The following is a 17,800-nucleotide window of genomic DNA, read 5'->3' as shown; positions in this document are numbered from 1 at the left end:
GATTGAAAAGTTTGATTTAGTAGATATATGGAGGGAACATAATCCAGATAAAAAATATTAACATGACATGGCCCCCCAGAAAACAAGCTAGACTTGATTATTTTTTTATTTCATCAAATTTAATTCCCTTTCTATGTAAAACTGATATTGGTACAAGTTAAAGATCTGATCACTCGCCAATTCCTTTAATCAAAAAATTCATTGATCAGCCCAAAGGAAAAAGAACATGGAAGTTATGGATTTATAAAATGGATAAAAACCTATCATAATAATAATTCATGTTGTGTTTTGAATAATGGTCATTGTTCTTATTTTTTTAATGTATGCTGTGGAGTAAGACAAGGCGACCCAATTAGTCCTTATATTTTTATCATATGTGTCGAAATTCTAAGTTCAGTCGTTAAAATGAATCCGAACATCAATGGTATCAAAATAAATAACTCCGAGTACTTGATAAACCAATTTGCAGATAACACATCTTTTACTTTATCTGATGATCCCAACTCCTTAAATAGTGTACTTGAAATTTTGAATGATTTTGGTAATATTTCTGGTCTTAGAATAAATGTTGAAAATACACAAGCAGTTTGGATTGGGGCAAAACGGGGTTGTGGCGAGGAAATCCTTCCAGAAAGAAATTTGAGTTGGAACCATTTAGGTAAATTCAAACTATTAGGAATTACTCATAACCTTCAGTCCGAAAATATTTTTGAAGATAACTTCAGACAAAAGTTAACTGCTGTCAAAACTCTTCTGCATGATTGGTCATTCAGAAACCTCACATATATAGGGAAGGTAACTATTATAAAATCGTTAGCATTACCCATTTTTATACAAACTTTTACTGTTTTACTAGACCCACCCAAAGAAATTATCAGTGAATTACAAAAATGCTTCTTTGAATTTTTATGGAATGAAAAGACTGATAAAGTAAAGCGCACTGTTATGTATAGCGATTATATAATGAAGGAGGTCTTCGAGTACCACATATTGTTTCCTTTTGGCATTCTTTAAAAATATGTTGGATTAAAAAAATACTTGATACATGTACCTTAAATTCTTCGCCTTGGAAAACACTGCTTCTGGATAACATTGAACCATATGGTGCCGATAAAAAATTTCAAATGAAAAGAGAAGGTCTTTTAAAAATTTTAAAATCTCTAAATATTTTCTGGAAAGAGATTCTGAACACTTGGGCAGACCTGTCTGGCGATGATCTCCCCACAACCCCTGACAACGTTGCAACTCAGCAAATCTGGTATAATAATTACGTACATGTAGCATGTAGTCTCATTGTTGTTTGGGTCCATTTTTTTGTAAACTTATATTTCTTCTTGTTGAAACTTTACAAGAGGCCCATGGGCCTTAACGGTCATCTGACTATTTGTACAATACAACATAGTCGTTTAAAGAATTTAGCCTATTTGACCTCTGTGACCTTGATTGAAGGTCAAGGTAATTCATTTGAACAAACTTGGTAGCCCTTCATCCAAGCATGATACATGCCCAATATCAGTACCCTTTGCCTTCTAGTTCTTGAGAAGAAGTCATTGAAAGATTTTAGCCTATTTGACCCCTGTGACCTTAAATGAAGGTCAAGGTCATTTATTTGAACAAACTTGGTAGCCCTTCATCCAAGCATGATACATGCCCAATATCAGTACCCTTTGCCTTCTAGTTCTTGAGAAGAAGTCATTGAAAGATTTTAGCCTATTTGACCCCTGTGACCTTAAATGAAGGTCAAGGTCATTTATTTGAACAAACTTGGTAGCCCTTCATCCCAGCATGATACATGCCCAATATCAGTACCCTTTGCCTTCTAGTTCTTGAGAAGAAGTCATTGAAAGATTTTAGCCTATTTGACCCCTGTGACCTTAAATGAAGGTCAAGGTCATTTATTTGAACAAACTTGGTAGCCCTTCATCCCAGCATGCTACATGCCCAATATCAGTACCCTGGGCCTTCTGGTTCTTAAGAAGAAGTCATTTAAAGATTTTAGCCTATTTGACCCCTGTGACCTTGAATGAAGATCAAGGTCATTCATTTGAACAAACTTGGTAGCCCTTTATCCCAGCATCCTACAGGCCAAATATCAGTACCCTGGGCCTTCTGGTTCTTGAGAAGAAGTCATTTAAAGATTTTAGCCTATTTGACCCCTGTGACCTTGAATGAAGATCAAGGTCATTCATTTGAACAAACTTGGTAGCCCTTTATCCCAGCATGCCACAGGCCTAATATCAGGTCTCTAGGCCTCTTAGTTATTCACAAGAATTTGTTTAAATGATTTTAGCCTATTTGACCCCTGTGACCTTGAATGAAGGTCAAGGTCATTCATTTGAACAAACTTGGTAGCCCTCCATCCCAGCAACCTACAGGCCAAATATGAGTACCCTGGGCCTTTCGGTTATTGAGAAGAAGTCGTTTGAATAAAAAGTTTACGCACGGCGCACGGCGGACGGCGGACGGCGCACGGCGCACGGCGCACGGCGCACGACGACAGACGGTGCATGATGACAATAGGTCATCCTGACCCTTTGGGTCAGATGACCTAAAAATCTATGTTTTAATTTACAGACAAAAGTCAAGCGCAACCCCCTCAAACCTGAGTTGACACACACGTACACGAATCAAATGGCTTTTGACTTACTGAACATACCATTGTTATAGCCCAGAATATTAGCTCAGCGAATTTCAAAATACCAGTAATTTATCAAACATTTTAAATAAGATGCTATTCGAAATTGTTTTTTCACGCCTAACAAGCATTATCTTAAAAATAACGAAGGTGGTCATTATTATGAAGATGTTTTAGAAAAATATGCGCCATTTTAAATTTATGGGTACACAATATCTTAAATAACCAATATTTCTTTGATGTATTCTATCGTTTGCATTTTTGTCAGCATGTGTACCTAGTATATAAAGGGTAAATATGTGAAAAATATTATGTTTGAAGAAACTAGCTACAAGGTGTTTTAGTCTAGATCACACAATCTATGTGATATGGTTACCTGCCCATATAATAGATATGGTTGTACTATGAAAAATACACCCAGAAATAACAAAAGGAAATATCACAATGCACAAAACGGCCATTTTCGTCCATTGTAATGTACCAGGCTCATGATCAAACCAATGCTATAATCAAGAGCGAATGAGGTGCTTTTTGATTTAAACCAAATCCCTAAGCTTTGAGGCTTTGGATTGTTGCAGAACCAGAATTAGTCATAATCACAACAGAATTCGAAACATCCATTAAGAACCCCATCAAAGATAAATAAACACATAGAACAAAACAAGTCATCATAAAACCCGTTTGTCAAACAACTAGAATCTCTTCATAGAGTCGTGGTCTTGTAAGACTCGACAAAGGGATATAGCCGACTTGTTGATAGTCACACAGTTCAGAATATAGACAATGAATGTAAAGGCAACCAGCAATTTTAGGCCTTTACTAAAGATTACCTCGCGGACAGATCAAACGCAATTGCAGAGCCAATAAGAAAGAACAAACTTGCCAAATTCAGCCAACCATCCAAAAGAGAGACATCTTAAACAAGTTTGCAAATATCCTCATTGAAGAAATAAACGCTTTCTTTAAGACTTTATATCGCTTACCAGTCAAGACCTAGCTGAGAACCACGCCTGTCCACCATCACTCTCAACTTAAGTAAGGTTTAAAATCTGATCCGATTACCTCGAGACGTACATGTATGTGGAACCTCTGAGAACAGAATATTTGACGGAGCAGTTGTAGTAAACATTCTCAAATTAGGTTGTGTCATGACATTCGAAAACTACGCACAATATGTTTTTCCTGTCTTATCCGTACAAAAACTTATCTCGCCCTGCAATCATACGGAAGGCAATACGAGGATGATTCTCCATATGACAGATGCTGTTACCGAAGTGTATGAAAAAATTCCCATCCAAACAGTGGACAGACACAGAAGTTGTTGCCTTAGCAGTAGCAGCTGTTACCAAATTCAGCATCGGCGAAGTATGGGTGGCCTTTGGAAATAGGAATTATCGATACATCCCTGCTCATGATACTGCCTCCGCTAGTGGCCCTGAGAAAGTATTAGCCCTTCCATTATTCCTACACCGGACGTGACGCTGTATCAGCATTAATACACAAGGCAAGAAAACAGCATGGGATACATGGAAGATATATGGAGAAGCAACTCAAGCATTTCTAAAATTATCAAAGTGACCAGAAGAGATACCAAGTGAGGTTTTCAGTACATTAGAGAAATGTTCACTGCTCATGTATGCTAAAACTATGCTAAAACCCTAGATGAGGCAATACTTGATCTGTTTACATAGAGAGGTAGAACACTGGACATGATCCGCCAACTACAGGTGCATTTGAGCAGCACACAAAAAGTGCAACATATTAGGAGTATGCAACCAAGGCGATCATGGATTTACTGAGTCCTGACAAATGGGGATGGGTCATTGAGGATGGTTGGAAGCCGAAGAACGATAGTACCGGTTTGATGGTGTTAACTGTAATGCGAACTGAAGTATTATCACGGCGACCTATTGTTAGGTCGAATTAGGTCTTTTCTTGAATGTGAAACCTGCGAGTGGTCTTCAGAGTAAGTGAAGACAGGTGTATTAACATTTAACGTATGTACTGACAGAAAATGCTTGCATTGTGGTATTTGGAAGCGTGGTTGGTATTCTGCGGTCGTCTTTCACCCTTCAAATTCCACAATGATTCGCATTTCTGTGACAGGAATGCTACTCCAATAACAAAACCTAACGCAAGCCCTTTCACGACTGGGGGTTTCTCTTTGTGATAATAAAACAAACAATCACACTTTGTGATGTCGAATTAAGTTGAATTAAGCCTTGAATGTGGAATATGCAACTAGTGATGTCAGCTAAGTGCTTAAATTATTGTATTTGGATACTTACTTGGTGATCTGCTGTCGCCTTTTCCCCTTCATAACCACAATGATTCCTATAAATTTCTCTATGAATAATTTGCTAGAAATCCCTACTACCATCATGCAGGTAAAATTATATCTGATATTTTTTCCATCAAAAATGAAACCAGGAGTTTCTTATGTAAAGTCGATGACCCTATGTGAGTCCACCCTTTGTTTGAACTCGGACATGATTCATATGGATCCATTATATTTGTCGGATATTCCAATCAAAATTTAAGATATAATTCTTGTGAATATATTATACAATCGGTCTTTATCAATTACTTGAAATGTAAAATAAGGTCCTATATTGCGTTTTGCTGACTCAGTATTTTGTTGTTTTGATGACAATAATGCAAATTGTTACTTGATAACATATTTTCGGTGTAAACTAATACGTTATTCTACCATTGTTTGGTATTTTTAGTGAAAACGACAATGAAAATGTTCATATATTTAAAAGAAATTGTTTTTTTAGTGTTTGTAGCGGCCATTTTGAAAAAAAATGGCCGCCATATATGTATCGGATTTTTTTTCCAAGTGGCTTCTTATCAGAAATCACTCAGAATATGTATCTTGACATATATGCCAAGTTTCATGCTTGTAACCATAATAGCACAATTGTGTCACTAATCCGCCGGGCTATATGTCAATTAGAATGAGTAAACGATCGTTTTATTATATCGGGATGTTATATATTGTATATTATATACGGATACATTTCCACTTATCAATATAGCAAATACACGTCGCGCGACTGTTTTAAATATTCATAATCGTCAATAACACAACACAGCCCCATTGAATGTCTCGGATGACGTCATGGCCACATAGTGGTACATTATTTTGTATCAGGGACAATAGGCGATACGATCGTTCTTGACAAGGGTCGTTGTGGACTTCGTTTAAAGCATATTTTATTGAAAGTACGTCTAATACAACCTGTGTGTTTTAATGGAAATCATAATGTGCATCACAATAAACAAATATCAACATAAAATTAGCATTATTTTAAATATGTTTTATCACCTTTATAATGAAGCAGTTAAAATATGTTCTTGCAACAGCATAAATGTCATAATGACATAATTCTAGTTTGTAGGTATTTTTAAATGAGGAGCAAAGCATATGCAGTTTACACACAAGTAAACAACGAAAAATAAACAATAGGCTCATGGGCCTTACTAGTCACCTGAAGTATACACACTATATCCATAGCACCCATCAGGCTCTTGAATCAGTCAGAAATAATCTTATAATGTAAATCAGATATTTAAAATGACTACAAAGTGACTAAAAATAAAAACCCTTACATAATGGAACTTATTTGATGAATTGTACCTTTTATTAGGCCTATTTGATTACTTCACATCTGTGAATTTAGTTATATTTAGGTCATCTTGATCCATTTGGTCACACCCCAAGGCCCCTGGAGTGAGCCTTGAGTTTGATTTCCCTTATGCCTTAGAATGTTTGTGCAAAATTTTATTAAATTTTTTTCAGCAGGCATGAAAATTAGTCGAAAATGTAATTTGCTTACGAAGACAGGCTTACGACACATGACGACGGACAAAGGACGATTAGAATAGGTCACTTGATACTTCGTCTGAGGTGACCTAACACAAATTTATGATTACATTTTGAATTACCATTCATTTTAATTTAAGTGTTCCTATCAAGTAAACCTTAAATTAAAGATAAGATAGCGAATAACATATAATTCAACAATTTTTTAAATTTCAAATTGATACAATATTTTTAAAACATTTTATTTTTCTAGTATGAAACGAGTCTTTTAAAGTTTTTATTTTTGCAAACCTTCGCGGAGCAAAAATTAAAACTTAAAGATTCATAAAATTTCATATAAAATTAACACAAATTTAAGATACTTTAATCACATAGTTGTACCGTCATCGTAATTATAATGGTAGTTCATGTTTTCTGACGTCATTTTATTGTTTCTTAATGACGTCACAATGAATTCCCAGCCAATGAAAGTCACTCCATGTCATATTACACTGGTGACATACGCAAAAATATCACTTGATATCAGGCGGAGTATGTGATTATTAAATAAGATATTCATTACATTTAAACTCGTGTTTAATTCAGTATTTGCCAAAACATACAATTAACACGCCTATTCGAATGCACATTCACACTATTTGAGCAGTCAATGTTCCATTGAGTATAGTCAAGTGGCGCAACAGCTGCGTTTATAGCAAACACCAAACGGAAAATAGTGCTTTGATGAAGCTATAACAGGTTATCAGATAATCAACAGACGTTATAGGACACGTTATCATGAACGCGATTGGATGGTTGGTTGGTTACATGAATGTTCTGTTACAGCCGAGGCAATTTAGGAGTTCCCTCCTGTGTGTGGTGTGATAGGTGCATAACATCACCGGTTTTCAGGTAGACGCACTAGGTACGCGGACTACAGAAAAATGAGGATTGTCTCAAATTGAGATTTAAAAAATAAAGCATTTCTTTTTTCAAAATTCGTCCCTGAGAAAACTCCTTGCGTTTCTAAGTAAGTGCAGTCGCCATTTTGGTTAAATTCTGCTTAGATACGACTATTATATAAAGAGGGAAGAACCACACACACGTGCGATCAGTTGAAAGCTCGCTGTTCAAGGTGTAATAACTAGCACGTGACCGGCTCTAGATCTAATAACCAAGACTACATGTAACCTGGGGACGTGCCATAAGTATAAAATGGTCAGTACGTTCAAGGCTTTCTTAAATAAAGTTTCCAATGACCATTGGCCTTGCAGGCACTTGTATGGCGTTAGAATTGTACCTGCTGTCCATATTGCATTATCGTAAAAGGCGACTAAATTTAGGATCTGATTTTTTTCCCTTACTTACTTTCTTCTTCCTAACATCTCCCTTGACACTAGCTGCGATGACGTAGCTCTGAACGACAGATGGCTGTCGTCAGAGCACGACAGATGGCTGTCGTCAGAGCTACGATTCCGCCCCATTGACTGTAGTGTTGCAAACTATCAAGCGGTGAAATGCTACCTTTCAAATGTGTCATGTAAATTTGTAATTAAATTTAACAATATAAATAATTTTTAGCATAACATAATTATTTTTACCACCTCAATGACTAAATTATGTGTGTAGACACATTTGAATTGCTCATATCTCCGACACGGCTCACTTGGCCGCCATGATGATTCTCTTTAGAAAATCTCGCGCTCCAAATATGGCAACTAGTACCGTATGGCAAATGACCTACAAATCAATACTACAAAAGAAATATAATGTCATAGCGTTTTTAACATGAATTTAAAAAATTCTTTTTCGCTAAATTTAAAAAAAACTTGCACTTGTTCAGATTCACAATGTTTATTCTATCATTTTGTTATTCTTTTTAAAACTTCAAAACAATTTTAGCTGTTGGTGTTTCATTTCGTCACGGTTTCCGGTAAATCAAACATGTCGACGTATGTATACAATACAATATATGTATAATGTGACCGAGTGGAATATGTTACTTGGTTTCTTCGGCGGCCTGTATGGGAGTCCGTGCTTACCTGACCCTAACCGGTAATATGACGTTAATTTATCAAACGAACGAACGAACACAACCATTGCACTCACCTAACAAGGTTTGAAGTAATATTGTCAGCTAAATATCTATTTTTCATTTTGACTGAAGACGCCGGGGATAATGCGTACGTCAAAGCGAAAAACATGCTGACAAATCATTCAAAACGAAGGTAAATTTGTCCTATTAACGCTATAAAATTCGATCGTTGTCACAGTCTGAAACTGAAACTATTGAACAATTTATTGTTAGACTACTACAACAAGCAGTTTTATTTGAGTAACCGGGTAATACAAAAGGGAAAGTATCAGAAAATCAGAATGAAATTACTTGAGAAGGGTCAATACCTCACGCTCGATCAGCTTGGCACTATAGCTATGACAATCTAACTGTCAGGAGAAAACAAAAACAAGCTAAACAAATGTCTGTCTGATGTGCTTCGGTAAATCATATCGGTCATTATAAACAGAAAGTGGAACCAAGAGCGTGTGTTATAGGTATGGAAGAGAGGGACATTATGCAAAAGACAAAAATGTCCTGCTAAAAACAAGAAATGCAATAAGTGTGAGGGTATGGGCTGTTCCACTGTCCGATGCTCAATAAAACCTGGAAAGCCAGAAAATAATCCAAAAGGTCAACGAATTACAAAGATAAGGTAAAGTCAAATACGTGAATGACTTTTCTGAAGCCGATGATGATGAATATGCATTTAGTGTGTGCAGTTCAGATACGATTGACAGTACAAGTATTGACATTAAACTAAGTGGATCTTGTGTGTCCATCAATATTGGCAGTTGATTCTCCGTTAAACTTATTAACTTATTACTATGGGAGGAAATGAAAGGTGAGCACATAGTATGCAAATCAGGAAAAACCCCAAAGAAGTTGTGTGCGTATGGAACGGATAAACCTCTGGGAATCATAGACAAATTCTCGTCTACCGTGAAACTCAAAAGTCAAAGTGATGGATTTGAGACGTGCTTCTACGTTTTAAGAGGATATGGAGCTCTGATTAGCAAGGACACTGCAAAACGACTCGGTGTATTAGAACTGGGTGTAAATCTTTTACGAGGAGAGATATTCAGAATGTTACTCTGGACTTGAAAAGCTTATAGACTACCAATTACAGCTTAAAGGTACCATTTAGCTTGCAAGACAGAGTTAGTGATAAACTCGATGAACTTGAGTCGCTCGATAATGTAGATAAGGTTGCTGGTGTTAGTGACTGGGTTATACAACTCACATGTACAGTTGTCCCGAAGCCTTATGGTGGCATACGACTTTGTGTTGATATGAGGCAGGCGAACTAAGCTATCACTAGGGAAAGACACCCGATACCAATAGTCGATGACATTCTTTATGGAATGAAACAAAGTGAAGTCTTCAGTAAGCTAGATTAAAGTATGGGTACCATCCGATTGAAGTCAACGAATCATCGAGGGGAATAACGACCTTCATTACCAACTAGTGAATCTAGTGTCATTAGCTATGCTAGTAGGTCATTATCAGATGTTGAGAAGAGATATTCAACTATTGAGAAGGAAGCACTTCTGATAGTGTTGTCGAGAATGATATCTGTTGATACTGGAAAAGATAGTTAAGATGAGAGAGATGCTGAGGAATATGTAAAGTCTGTAACAAGGGAGGCAACTCCAAAAGCCTTATCGACCAGTGAAGTTGAGGAAGCGTCAGGACAAGATGCGGAACTGCATAAGGTTATATAATGTATACACGAAGCGCGTTAGGGCAGGTCTTGTGTATATCATTTTCCAGTAAGAAATAACCGGCGTATTCCATCACGGACGACATTTTTGCAGAGCTTTAGTAACATTTTGATTTTTGCATCAAGCACAATCAAAGACTGAATTTAAGTTGATCTTATAAATAACATGAAATTCTAATGTAATAATTAAAATTTCGTATAAATATAAGCTGTGGAAATGTAGAACTCCAACGCAGATTGAGTGGATGGTACGATACGTTTACTGGAGTCTTAGGAGTCGACCCTGTACAGAGAGCAACCAACTAAATGATTTTACATAGACCACAGTGTTAAACTTTGTTAAAGTTTTGTACTGTATTATTAAAACAAAGAAATATTAGTTAGGTATTGTGTTCTATAATTAAAGTCTAGGTTCTCATATAACACTAGATAGAAAAAAAAGTTTGGGTCCTTCTGCTCAAACTCCAACCAGGGTAGCTTTATTGAAATCAGGCGCATTTTGCACTAAAATATCCGGAAATTCTAATGTTTCTACCTATTCATTATCAAAATTGATATTTTGAACCTAAATCTCAATACGAATTTCCAAATTGATATTATGGTTATCTAGGAATAATTACCTGTCAGAAAACATTTTTACTTTTGAAATCCATAATTAGCCAGCCAATCAGCGGCCGGGTTAAAATTCTATCCTGGGCTCAATCTTGTATACACAGGGGCCATTTCGAAGGTCTTTTTTTATTTAGTTGGTTGATCCCTATAGCAGAAATTAAAATTCTAATACTCACCTATGATGTAAAGTGTATTTCGGCTGTATGTCAAATCTGTAATATGAACTTAATCGGTCAAGTGGTTTGTCCAGGACAGGGCTTCACCTTCGGACAGTCACCCGCGGAGTAATTCTGAAAACATGAAATGTTGAACTTACACACTGTGTTGATTAATTGCAAATTATGTATTAAATATTGAAATAGTATTAATGTTGTTTAAGTTAATTATTGGTTACATCATTAAACTTTCTGAATATAATGAAAAAATAGGAAAAGTCCCCAGCCAAGGGGAGATAATCCATTACATAATCAGGTACCCCTATAATATAGAAAATGTCAAGATTTTGGAAGAAAACCAGATATACCAAACCTTTTACATATTCAAATTTACCAGGAACATGGTTCCAGAGCCTTTCTGTTTAAAATAAACAAATTAAACAAAGATCAAACCTGTAATGAGCACAAAAGATGCATGTCTTTGTCCATGACTGGAATCTGTGCAACCAACACATATTTCCGGAAATCTTGAATGACCCTGAAACACCATTAATATGTTTCATTAAAGAAAAAAATATTCACAAAATGGTATTTTTCATCATTATAACATAAAATGCATACTTTTAATAAACTAATTAGCCCTAATATTACAATTAATCAGTACAATTAGTTAAATTAGCTTACCTGAGATGACTCCCCCCACCCCCCCCCTCCCACCAATGATACCTGGCAGGTCTAAATACCACACCCCAAACTAGACATTATGTAATACAATGTAATTGTCTCCCCTTAATGTTACCAATTTCAAATGTATAAGCTGTAACTTATGTTTTATACCTTTATGGCTCTCGGCACTCCAATATGGCAGAGACGACTGACCCCCCAATTTCTTGATTTGACCGCTAATTCCTGGTTCACCTAAACTGGAACATGCATACAGTTCTGTGAACTAAATTCTGACAACTGAGGAGACCATGCACCGCGCACCCATGTGATCGTACCCATCTGATGTTAAACGCACATGTCACACGTTTACAGCCGTGCTAATTACCTGAATCTACGTTATATGTACCATTAACTTACTGGCCAATTCTAAATAAACTGCATGCATAGTCACAGTGACACATATTATTCTAAAACTTGGCGACTTACCTTTGTATCCATGGACTCACTCGGCTCCAGTGACTGACTCTTATAATAGCGTTTATCAAATAACAGATAAACGTGTTTAATGCCAGCGAATGCTTTATTTATAGTTTATAGGTAACAATAAGGATATGATACATGTAGGTACTAGGTATCTTTAATAGGCCGAAACACCAATCGAGTGCGCCCCACTTAGAATGATGTAGGGTATCTTTAATAGGATGAGATACCAATCGAGCGCGCCCCTCCTTTATTTGATTATAACTTCCGGTTAGCCATTCGTCAAGGCACACAATTCATCAAAAGACATGCCACCAAAACCTAGGCGTTCTTCAGCAAGGGGCCCGGGCGTAAAACCCAGGAAGAGAGCATCGGCGTCGGCATCAGGTGGTGTTAGTGTCGATGAACCTACATCTGTGGAAAAACGTCCAAGAAATATGACGAACACTGAGGACAGTCAGCCCAATGTAAGGGCCCCCGAGAGGGGCAATATGCCTAATGGCGCGAGTCAGGATAGACCTGGTGAGATAATTGATTTAATGCAAATCCCGGGCACTTCACATGTACTGGGGGGTCCATCTCCGGTACCAAGTATTTTTGATCCCGTGGGTTATAATATTCCACAAAAAATAAAGGACAAAATCTGGAACACCGAGTTTTTGGACCTCGGTTTACTACTAAAATCTGCGCGGGAAATGGAGGCGGGCTTCGAGACATCGGGGGAGTTAGTAATCAAGGATGGGAAATTTGTAATAAAAAAACCATCCAATATTGCTAAGCAGGTAACTAACATTCATGCTTGGACATCAGCCTTCCTCACATATACAAGTGTGATGTTAGAAAAATACCCAGAAAAATGTCAAGAACTCCTAAAATATATGCATGACATCCGTTTGGCGGCAGTTAGATCAGGTCATTTAGGCTGGGTACAGTACGATGAGCAATACAGATTGCGCAAGTCCAAGAACCCCTGTTCATCATGGGGTGTGATAGACACAGAGTTATGGCTCATGTATAATTCACCTAGCCAGATTAACATAACAAATTCAAACGTTGATCAGCTATCATCTCCCAAGCCCTCTAGTTCTAAATCTGCTGTCCCAAGTTCAGGGTGCTGTTATAATTTCAATAAGGGAAAACAATGTAAATTTGGGTCCAAATGTCGCTATCGTCATGCATGTAGTACATGCGGGGGATCACATCCTAGCTTTAAGTGTAAGCAATGACTTGACAACAATAATTGCACTAATACAGATGTAGAGCTAGGTAGCGCAGACAATCCACAACTTCCCAGCAATCTTTATAGCCTTGGTACTACTCCTATAATTTATGAAAAACTTTTAAAGTACTTGCAGGATTATCCGTTAACTGATGTCAGGGATTATATCGCAAAGGGATTTAAGGAGGGATTCTCTCTGGAGTATGTAGGTCCTCGTAGAGCACGCGAGGCAGGTAATTTAGCTAGCACCAAACAGGCCCCAGAAATATTACAGGGCAAAATCAAGAAAGAGTTGGAGGCTGGACGCATAGCAGGTCCCTTTGCGTACCCTCCTCTGCCCACCTTACAGGTATCGCCAGTAGGTCTCATTCCCAAAAAAGACGGTGACTATAGAGTTATACATCATTTGTCGTATCCAGATCACAATTCCATAAATGATTTTATTCCACCAGAGTTATGTAGTGTGTCTTATGCAAGCATAGATGATGCAGCTGAGATGATACACAATCTCGGCCAAGGGGCTTTATTAGCAAAGTCAGATATAAAGTCCGCCTTCCGCTTACTACCAATATCTCCTTGTGATTTTGATCTACTGGGTATAAAGTTTGATGGGCATTACTATTTTGACAAATGTTTGCCTATGGGGGCCTCGATTAGTTGTGCAATGTTTGAAAAATTTGCAACTTTTATTAACTGGTTAGTTGTTAACAAAACTGGTAACAAAAACATTCTGCATTATTTAGATGATTTTCTTTTTGGGGGACAGTCGGGAAACAATCAGTGTCAAGCTTCTTTAGATATTTTTGAGAATATTTCACATGAAATAGGGTTACCATTATCCCAAGAAAAAACTGTAGGACCTACAACTTGTTTATGTTTTCTGGGAGTTGAGTTTGATACAGTTGAATTAGTAATGCGATTACCTCGGGACAAGATTGTTCAGTTATGTAAAGAGCTTGGGTATTTGTTAACAGTTAACAAAGTGACCCTGTGTAAGCTTCAGTCAGTACTGGGTATGCTAAACTTTGCATGTCGAGTTGTCGCCCCTGGCCGTGCATTTTGTCGTCGTCTTATTGATACTATTGCTGGTGTGGACAAGCCACATCATAAGATTAGAGTTAGTGCATCGATGAAGGCAGACATTAAAGTATGGTTGTCATTTTTGGAAAATTACAATTGTATGACAGTAATTCCAGATAGACACTGGAGCACCTCTGCTTCCATGGAATTATATACAGACAGTGCAGGTGGTCAAGAAAAGGGCTTTGGTGTATACTTTCAGGGGTCTTGGGCTTATGGGTCCTGGCCCACAGCTTGGTCAAATAAGGGTCTCCTTAAAGACATTACATTTCTAGAGTTATTTCCAATTTATGTGTCAATATGTTTATGGGGTAGTAAAATGAGAAATCAGAAAGTTTTGTTCCATTGTGATAATGCAGCTGTTGTAACAATTATAAACAAAAAATCCTCTAAATCACAAAGTGTGATGACTATCATTAGGCCATTAGTTTTGTTGACATTAAATTACAATTTAAACATAAGGGCAGAACACATTCCTGGTAAATATAATGTTATAGCTGATTCCATTTCTCGTCAACAGTGGGCCAGGTTTCGCCGGTCAGCCCCAGCAGCAGAACTTTTGTCTACCCCAATACCTGCCCACCTATGGGAGATATAAAGGTTGAAGCTAATAGATTACTTCAAAATGCAATGGCTAATAGTACATGGAAAACTTACAACTCAGCGTTACAGTGTTTCCAAACATTCAGGTCCTCTTATAATATGTCGAGCATTTGGCCTGTCCCCTCAGACCATTTAGTACAATTTATATCTTACATGTCACTACAGGGATACTCAGCATCAACAATTTCCACTTATATGAGTGGAATATCCCATGAGCATAATCTTCGGGGTCAACAGGATTCAACACAATGTTTTATTGTTAAGAAAATTATGGAGGGGGCACAGCGTGGTAACAAACGCGTGGATGCGCGTCTCCCTATTACTTTACCCCTACTTAGAAAACTGGTTACCTCCCTTTCATCAGTCTGTAGCTCTAAATATGAAGCAGAACTTTTTTCTGCAGCATTTACTTTAGCATTTTTCGGATTTCTGAGGGTTGGAGAATTTTCAGCATCCAGTAGCAATGGTAATGATACACGTCCACTGGGAATTTCAGATGTTACCATTGTAAATTCTCCTTCCAGACATTTAAAAGTTTGTATCAGAGAATCAAAGACTGACCAGAGAGGTCACTCTGCATTATTACATATCAACAGTTATCCTAACTCAGATATTTGCCCTGTCTCACTCCTGAACAAATACCTTTTGATTCGGCCAAATACAGTTAATCAGCAGTTATTCATACATAGGAATGGTTCATCAATTACTCGCTATCAGGTAGCTGTTGTTTTAAAGAAATCATTAACTTTTTCGCGCATCCCTGTGTCTCATTACAAAACTCACTCATTTCGTATAGGGGCCGCTACAGAGGCAGCCACCAGGGGAATTTCTGAACAGAAAATACAAGCATGGGGTCGATGGAAATCAAGGGTCTACTCAAAATACATAAGAATTCCAGTAGAGACAGTTTTTAGCTAGGCATACAGCAGCTAGGAGTGAACCTGAATTTACCACATTGTGTGATTTGAACTCATTTCCCATGTATAATTCTAAGTTAATTATAATAAAGTCGGTTATGGTTTTATTACAGCGTTTTGATTTAAATTTGGATTATTAATATTATTGCAATTTCATGCTTTTCTAAAACATCATCAGATATTCTTTCAGATGACTTATCCCCCATATGGGTCATAGGATCTTCTATACCATTTTGGGGTATGAAGGAGGCAGCTAAGAGACCGGGTGGTACAAACCTTAATCTTGACAGAAAGGGGTATGCTATTCATTGGATGACCCGTAGAGGCATGACCTGGAGTGAATTTGACCCTCTCATTGAGAACGAATTGGGAAAATCCCCGCCTCCAAAAATGATCCTGATTCAACTTGGGTCCAATGATGTAGTCAGCATTAAAGGCAAAGAGTTGATAGAAACAATCAGGTGTTCACTTTTAAGGTTTGCTTTGTTATCTCCCCTTACTACTATAATTTGGTCTGAAATACTACCCAGGGGTTATTGGCATGGGGCTTGCTCATATGCAAAAGTTGAGAGGAAGAGAAAGCGTATAAACTATGCAATTAAGAAACATTTATTTGAGTCAGGGGGTAAGGTCCTATGCCATCCTACAATCCAATCAACACAGTCAGCTTTATACCGCCCAGATGGCACTCATCTTTCTACCACAGGTATTGGGATTCTGCTCAACAACTACCAGGGAGGGCTAGAATATTTTTCAGATTCCAATACTAACACTAGTGCTACATTTCCTATCCCTAGTAATCAGGATTAGGTGAAATTTCACACTTAGGCAGGACTTGGGGGGGGGGTGGTAGGGGTGGGACCTATTGTTACCATAGGTTATTGGGGGGATTGGGTTTATATAGGAAAAGGTTATATTATAGTCAGGGTTATAGGTTGCTAGGTATGAATGTAGGTACGCAGTATGGGTGTGAGGGGATTTAAAAAAAAAAAAAAATCCCCTCAGGTGGCGGAGCCCAGAGGGAGACAGAGAGGGACATGGGCTCATCCGGCTAAGTACTCATACCAGCTTTGCTTTACAGCAGGCTGGTGGTTATTAGGCATAAAGAATGGGGTTTCTGTCGTTACCGCAGGCCCCCCTCCCTCCGTGGTACCATGGAGGGAGGTGTCCACCTTGTTATATTTGACCGAGGTGGGCTGGTGGTGATAATGGGTTTTAGTAAACGGATGGGGGTCTCATTGTCCAGTTCGCCCTCAGAAATTTTAACCTAGGGGAACCGGTCTCTCGTGGTACCGTGGGAGACACTGGTATGCTCGGTTCTTTGGCTACCAGTTCTCCTTCTGGGCTCTTATCATACTGCGGCCATTCTTCCATAATATCTTTTGTTGTAGTTGATGTAAATAAATTCAAAATTAACAGAATTATATTTGTTGGGTGTTTTGTGCATGCAGTCTGTGTATTAATAGCGTTTATCAAATAACAGATAAACGTGTTTAATGCCAGCGAATGCTTTATTTATAGTTTATAGGTAACAATAAGGATATGATACATGTAGGTACTAGGTATCTTTAATAGGCCGAAACACCAATCGAGTGCGCCCCACTTAGAATGATGTAGGGTATCTTTAATAGGATGAGATACCAATCGAGCGCGCCCCTCCTTTATTTGATTATAACTTCCGGTTAGCCATTCGTCAAGGCACACAATTCATCAAACCCACCCTCCCTCCCTAATTTTGAACTTTCATGCTGCCAGGATGTCTTGTATATTTCAGAGGTCTTGAATGTCAGGAAGCACTGTTTGTTAAGAAAACCGGATCAAGCACAGAAGTGGGATACAGGTACAT

The 17,800-nt window shown here is 37.8% G+C and overlaps 1 protein-coding gene across 1 annotated transcript; it reads left to right on the top strand.

Annotated features, from left to right (window-relative positions):
• Window positions 1–12,443: 12,443 nt before the first annotated feature.
• Window positions 12,444–16,061, top strand: LOC138316537 (uncharacterized). The gene is made up of 3 exons (XM_069258220.1): window positions 12,444–12,917; window positions 13,491–13,712; window positions 14,939–16,061. Exons 1-3 carry the CDS (start codon window positions 12,444–12,446, stop codon window positions 15,953–15,955), a joined length of 1,713 nt encoding a protein of 570 aa, XP_069114321.1. The 3' UTR covers window positions 15,956–16,061.
• The last annotated feature ends 1,739 nt before the right edge of the window (window positions 16,062–17,800 follow it).

Source organism: Argopecten irradians, chromosome 2 (assembly GCF_041381155.1).
Source record: "Argopecten irradians isolate NY chromosome 2, Ai_NY, whole genome shotgun sequence".
NCBI lineage: Eukaryota > Metazoa > Mollusca > Bivalvia > Pectinida > Pectinidae > Argopecten > Argopecten irradians.
The sequence above is the reverse complement of the archived record's forward strand: the minus strand, read 5'-3'. Positions and strand labels throughout refer to the sequence as shown.

What these genes read in the sequence shown, in the direction of transcription:
- LOC138316537 (XM_069258220.1), top strand. Translation starts at nt 12,444, where the DNA reads ATGCCACCAAAACCTAGGCGTTCTTCAGCAAGGGGCCCGGGCGTAAAA. An exon ending in CATCCAATATTGCTAAGCAG is followed by an intron (nt 12,918 to 13,490) that starts GTAACTAACATT and finishes AAGTACTTGCAG; the next exon opens with GATTATCCGTTAACTGATGT. An exon ending in CCACCTTACAGGTATCGCCA is followed by an intron (nt 13,713 to 14,938) that starts GTAGGTCTCATT and finishes TATAGCTGATTC; the next exon opens with CATTTCTCGTCAACAGTGGG.